Source organism: Haliotis cracherodii, unplaced genomic scaffold (genome assembly GCF_022045235.1).
Source record: "Haliotis cracherodii isolate W230 unplaced genomic scaffold, xgHalCrac1.p SCAF_14, whole genome shotgun sequence".
Taxonomy (NCBI): Eukaryota; Metazoa; Mollusca; class Gastropoda; order Lepetellida; family Haliotidae; genus Haliotis; species Haliotis cracherodii.
In genome coordinates, this window is record NW_027266269.1 from 3640655 (window position 1) to 3647673 (window position 7019).

The 7019-nt window shown below is 39.4% G+C and overlaps 1 protein-coding gene across 1 annotated transcript; it reads right to left on the reverse strand.

Moving 5' to 3' along the window:
• Positions 1–4378: 4378 nt before the first annotated feature.
• LOC139461341 (uncharacterized) lies at positions 4379–6441 on the reverse strand. The gene is made up of 3 exons (XM_071242957.1): positions 6416–6441; positions 4978–5306; positions 4379–4902 (listed from the first exon to the last, which is right to left on the reverse strand). The coding sequence occupies exons 1-3, from the start codon at positions 6439–6441 to the stop codon at positions 4379–4381; spliced, it is 879 nt and encodes a 292-aa protein (XP_071099058.1).
• Positions 6442–7019: the final 578 nt, after the last annotated feature.

The following is a 7019-nucleotide window of genomic DNA, read 5'->3' on the forward strand; positions in this document are numbered from 1 at the left end:
TATAGCGTTATGTTAAGACAACATAATGTAGATCATACATGCTTATATACTATAGCGTTATGTTAAGACAACATAATATAGATCATACATGCTTATATACTATAGCGTTATGTTAAGACAACATAATGTGGATCATACATGCTTATATACTATAGCGTTATGTTAAGACAACATAATGTGGATCATACATGCTTATATGCTATAGCGTTATGTTAAGACAACATAATGTAGATCATACATGCTTATATACTATAGCGTTATGTTAAGACAACATAATGTGGATCATACATGCTTATATGCTATAGCGTTATGTTAAGACAACATAATATAGATCATACATGCTTATATACTATAGCGTTATGTTAAGACAACATAATGTAGATCATACATGCTTATATACTATAGCGTTATGTTAAGACAACATAATGTGGATCATACATGCTTATATACTATAGCGTTATGTTAAGACAACATAATATAGATCATACATGCTTATATACTATAGCGTTATGTTAAGACAACATAATGTGGATCATACATGCTTATATACTATAGCGTTATGTTAAGACAACATAATATAGATCATACATGGTTATATGCTATAGCGTTATGTTAAGACAACATAATGTGGATCATACATGCTTATATACTATAGCGTTATGTTAAGACAACATAATGTGGATCATACATGCTTATATGCTATAGCGTTATGTTAAGACAACATCATGTAGATCATACATGCTTATATACTATAGCGTTATGTTAAGACAACATAATGTGGATCATACATGCTTATATGCTATAGCGTTATGTTAAGACAACATAATATAGATCATACATGCTTATATACTATAGCGTTATGTTAAGACAACATAATGTAGATCATACATGCTTATATACTATAGCGTTATGTTAAGACAACATAATGTGGATCATACATGCTTATATACTATAGCGTTATGTTAAGACAACATAATATAGATCATACATGCTTATATACTATAGCGTTATGTTAAGACAACATAATATAGATCATACATGCTTATATACTATAGCGTTATGTTAAGACACCATAATGTGGATCATACATGCTTATATACTGTAGCGTTATGTTAAGACAACATAATAGAGATCATACATGCTTATATACTATAGCGTTATGTTAAGACAACATAATATAGATCATACATGCTTATATACTATAGCGTTATGTTAAGACACCATAATGTGGATCATACATGCTTATATACTGTAGCGTTATGTTAAGACAACATAATAGAGATCATACATGCTTATATACTATAGCGTTATGTTAAGACAACATAATGTAGATCATACATGCTTATATACTATAGCGTTATGTTAAGACAACATAATATAGATCATACATGCTTATATACTATAGCGTTATGTTAAGACAACATAATATAGATCATACATGCTTATATGCTGTAGCGTTATGTTAAGACAACATAATGTGGATCATACATGCTTATATACTATAGCGTTATGTTAAGACAACATAATATAGATCATACATGCCTATATACTATAGCGTTATGTTAAGACAACATAATATAGATCATACATGCTTATATACTATAGCGTTATGTTAAGACAACATAATATAGATCATACATGCTTATATACTATAGCGTTATGTTAAGACAAATAGCTTTAGAATACGTTAGAACAGTGGGAAATCCTGTCTGTAACCTTGGGTTGTCGTTTGTGGCACTGCTTCGTCTATTTATTTCTTGTTCTTCAGTCCACTAACAAATTGTTGTATGTTCTCCATAAGGCCTTAAATAAAGCAAAGTGGTGTGTGAAAGTAAAGGCATCTTGCAATCCTAGGCTATCCTATATCACCCTACAGAAAGAAATGTTGACAAGCTGTTGATGATAATGCTGCACTTTGGATAGCTATATTTCCAAGATGAAACATGACAGTTTTATGCAATCTGGTTTCAATAATCTTTAAAACTGAGTGTTCGACAAATACTAGAACTGAGTGTACTTACCAGTCCCCGTTGTTACCGAGTGTTCCAAAGGTAACTAGAACACATATCTGTATACACTGGCATCAATACTTACCGGTCCCCGTTGTTACCGAGTGTTCCAAAGGCAACTAGAACACATATCTGTATACACTGGCATCAATACTTACCCGTCCGCGTTGTTACTGACTGTTCCCAAGGTAACTAAAACACATATCTGTATACACTGGCACCAATACTTACCCGTCCGCGTTGTTACTGAGTGTTCCAAAGGTAACTAGACCCATATATGTATACACTGGCATCAATACTTACCCGTCCGCGTTGTTACTGAGTGGTCCAAGGGTACGTATCGGTACACATTGACATCAGTATTTACCATTCCCTCTCCTGGCGGGTTGAGGATTAGGGTTTACAAACACCAATCTCGGGGCAGCTGAAGCTACCACCACCCCACCAGCAGCCATGGGGGGATTGACGACGACTGGACTGGGATACCCTCTGTATGCAGCTACAACAGACAGATGGTGATAGGGTTATGGTAATAGGCGACAGGCATGTCAAATGCTATTCCCTATGTTCCCTATTCCATGTGCACAGTTGACTTGCCGATGCGTGTGTTTTTGACAGGAGCCCCCGAGGAGGCAGGGCGCTTTCACCTTTTTGCGAACACCTGGTATCTTCACGATTTGATAATGATTCATAAACACATGCTTATTGGATGGGCGGAACCGTACAATCGACTCTGCTTTTAGCGGAGATGTCTTCTGAGTTTGGAAAGGGTTTTGTTTATTTACACGAGAGAGCCCACGTTTACCTTACTATAATGTATAGCACACATAGAAAACAATTACATAAGTGCAATGTCAATCACAGGATTCTCTGGTCCAGGCTCGATTTTTCACAGACCGCCGTCATATAGCTGGAATATTGCTCAGTGCCAGGTTAAGCAACAAACCAGCAACCAGCGTTAGTGCAAGGACATAACGACATTGTTTATGTCATATCTGACATTGTCTAAAACCTACATTTAACTATCTCCACTGTTTTTGCTGCTTATTTACATAGCAGTGAATGATTCAAATACACCATTAATAAATGTATGTATAAAATATGTTGAGAGAACAATATCACATTGCATGGATTGATTGAAAAATGCATGCAAATAAAAATGTAACCAGTTACATGATATTTTATGTTCATTAAACATTGGTGGTGTTTCCAATAGTGTCATATACTTTCACGTTAGAGTTTAGTTTACACTGTAAATTATCGATTTTGATAAGGGCTATTTTTCTCATGGACTCAGATCCGAGTTTTCTGCCTTGTTTCATATGATTTAGCGTGATCTCGACTTTGTCTGAAGTAAACCACAAACAAACTCACATCGCTGGGAGACCCAATTAGATAGATCATGCATACGGAGTCTATCTGAAGTTTATGACAATGCCAAACCTATTCCACGAGAAGTGATCCTTTTCGAACTCCTTATCCCATATGGAATCTGTCCCGTTGGATAATCTTGACTGGTGGATTCTCATCCACTGGTAATTTATATTACCATGTCAGCCAAAAGACCTTGTTTACGTTGGTCAAGAACATATTTATATTCAATAAAGAAGACAGAAATCGTAATGGCAATTCCATAGTAAACGAAGAGCACTGGCGACCAGTCCGTCTAAGAGGCTGCAATTCTATGAGTTGCGTCAATGTTCAAAATGGTTCACTCTCTGGTTGTCAAGTTAAAGATCCTTCCACGGGGTAACGGTTGTGACTGTACACTTTGTGCAATTCTTTGAGCAAACGATCCGAGGTATAACGATTTTACTACTTTTAGTCAATCAGGGGACTGTAGTCCTAGTCTTGTTTGGTTTATGGAAGGTCAGTCAATCAGGGAGTGAGTGAGTGAGTGAGTGAGTATGGTTTCACACCGCTTTTAGCAATATTCCAGCAATATCACGGCGGGGGACACCAGAAATGGGCATCACAAATTGTACCCATTTCGGGAATCGAACCCGGGTCTTCGGCGTGACGAGCGAACGCTTTAACCACTAGGCTACCCGACCGCCCCAGTCAATCAGGGAACTGTAGTCCTAGTCTTGTTTGGTTTGTGGAAGGTTAGTCAATCAGGGAGCTGTAGTCCTAGTCTTGTTTGGTTTATGTCATAGAATCATCAGCAGTTTGTTGATAATACAATATATACGACATTTACAGATTAAAAATATATTAACATACACCAGCCATATTGATATATTTAATGGATTCTATGTGGATTTTTTCAATTACATATTTCTCTGAGTGTCAGGCACATTATTCACAGTGCAAGCAAATCAAATGTTTAGAGATGTATGTATATAGAACCCTAAAACGTCTTCATAGATTCAGTATGCATGTTTACCTTTGTCTGTGGGGTCATCTGGTTTTCGGAGATCAATGATGCAGTCTTTGATGATCTGCACAGCGCCATCTTGCTGTTCTCTGGCATCGTCTCTCTGTCTGATGGTCAGGTCGAGGAACTGAAGGCTTCCACGGAAGCCACCATCAGCGGAGATTTTACAATTTTCGATTGTTTGTTCATTTTCCATGCCTCCGTGTACTTCCCCAACAACAGTACCATCCTTGACAGTACCACCTGCAACTCCAGTGACTTCCTTCGGTTTGTCATCTGCATCTGTGTCATCTCCGTCAGTCTGGCCTCTGTCGCCTGTGATGTCGCTATCAATCAAGGTCTGTTTGTTGCGCATTCCGCCTTTTACCATGCCAACTACAGTCGCGTTGTCAACATCTCCCCCAGTGATGCCTGAAATGTGCTCTTCCCCAACATCAGAAGAAGCAATATCTTCATCGGATGAAATACCCGTGACCTGCTTCATGCTGTCCTCTTTATCCACGCTGTCATCTCCGCCTGCGGCATGTGTGGTGCGTACATCATTGACAACGTTTGTCACTTGTTGCATGTTGTCCTCTTCATCATCTCCGCCTGTGGCGCCTGTGGTGTGTACATCATTGACAACGTTTGTCACGTGTTGCATGTTGTCCTCTTCATCATCTCCGACTGTGGCGCCTTTGGTATGTACATCATTCACAACGTTTGTCACGTGTTGCATGTTGTTCTCTTTATCCACGCTGTCATCTCCGCCTGCGGCATGTGTGGTGTGTTCATCATTGACAACGTTTGTCACGTGTTGCATGTTGTCCTCTTCATCATCTCCGACTGTGGCGCCTGTGGTGTGTTCATCATTGACCACGTTTGTCACGTCTTGCAAGTTGTCCTCTTTATCCACGCTGTTATTTCCGCCTGTGGCGCTTCTGGTGTGTACATCATTGACAAAGTTTGACAGTGTTCCAATTTGTCAACTTCATCCAAGCTTTCATCTCCGCCAGGTACAGCTTTATTGTGTGCTCCATCGGCATCGGCAGAATCATCATCAACTGAGACCAGTTCATCCCTGACCCTTTTCTCCATCATTTCAGGATAACTGTCGGCAGGCTGAGCAACACCATCGGTTCCAGACCTGCCAGAACCAGATGCCCTTCTCTCCCGCAATCAGATTCCTAAAAACGGACGCACTTTCTGCATGTTCCATAGCGAAACCTTCAATGTCGCCATTATGACGTTCACCTCTTATCCGCTCAAAATAATCTATATTCTCCTGCACCGTGTACACTTAATCTTCCATTGTTGATCCTTTGTGGTTAATGTTGCTGAGATATAGGACTTTCAATGTACCTCGCCCTTTTGCATATGCGTCGCTCCAGGTAGTTTGTTGACTGCCTTGTGATATATGTTCCTGTACCCGAGACGGCTTCGCGATGTCTGGCAAAATAAAAGGGTAGGCATGAGTATTGACCGCGTACTTTCGTTACATAAAAAAAGTTTTGGTTTATCACCTGGAACAAAGCGACAAGATCCTTTTCATAATCCCAAAAGCAGTCTTTGAGAACTTTGTACGACTCTGCCTGTATCATATGTATGTGCATGATTGGACCTAGATAGTAAAGCCCCACACACGTTTGCAAAAAGAACATAAAATATTTATTAATCGCCCTCGCCTGGCAGGAGTACTGCTGTGCGGCATCAGGCAACAAACAAACACTTATTTTTTTATGCAGACTGTGTGAGTGGCGGGAGCTTTCAGTTGGAGAGGACATGTTTACCCGCGAACACCTGATGCCACCACTGATCACTAGTAGCCCATTCATGTAATGTCCATTGCTGCATTATCTTTTACCCTCATTGAATCCAAAAATATATTCTCTGGCGTTAACGTTATAGAATTATGGATCACTTTCAAATGGTGATGATACCAGGTTTTGATGAAATGGTGAGCGTATCCTGACCCTTCGGTGGCACACCTGTATGAAAGCACGTCAATATGTTCCGGCAATAAGATCACCGACCTTGTACAGTTGAGTACCTGGTGATGAATTGTTTGACAGGCATTACTCAGAAGTTGACGGATGACTTACTTACTTACTTACTTATATTGGAGATTTTACGTGCGCTTTCCGACTGCAGCGTATTTCGCACACGGGCCCGGCCAGGCCATTTAATGTGTTTCCGAAAAGGAGAAAAAGTTGTTTGGAAATCCAGTAGGGGTGTTTTAGTGGTTGCTTATATAGAATTTTGGACATTTTGAGATTTGGAAAAAAATGCCAAGAGGGTTTTGGGGGCGAACAAAGGAGACACAGTTTATGGATAACCACTTCTTTAATGCTGTAAATGCAACGTTTCGGTATAGATCCTGATACAGTTGTCAAGCATCCAATCCGCCTACTATGAACTCATTAAGCAATAATCACTACACCTATGCAAACATATCCTGTTTAATTAACTTCATGTCCCGTTGGCTTCCACCTATTTGCTCTCTGTCCATCATGTTGTGACAGTATTATCCTTTCGTGTCATTACTTACTCATGGTATCCCACATATGTATGCAATTGGTGTAACTCTTAATCCTCTACTGTTAATCATCCACCTGCTATATATATTCTGTACAATGTCCGTCATCCTAATAAAA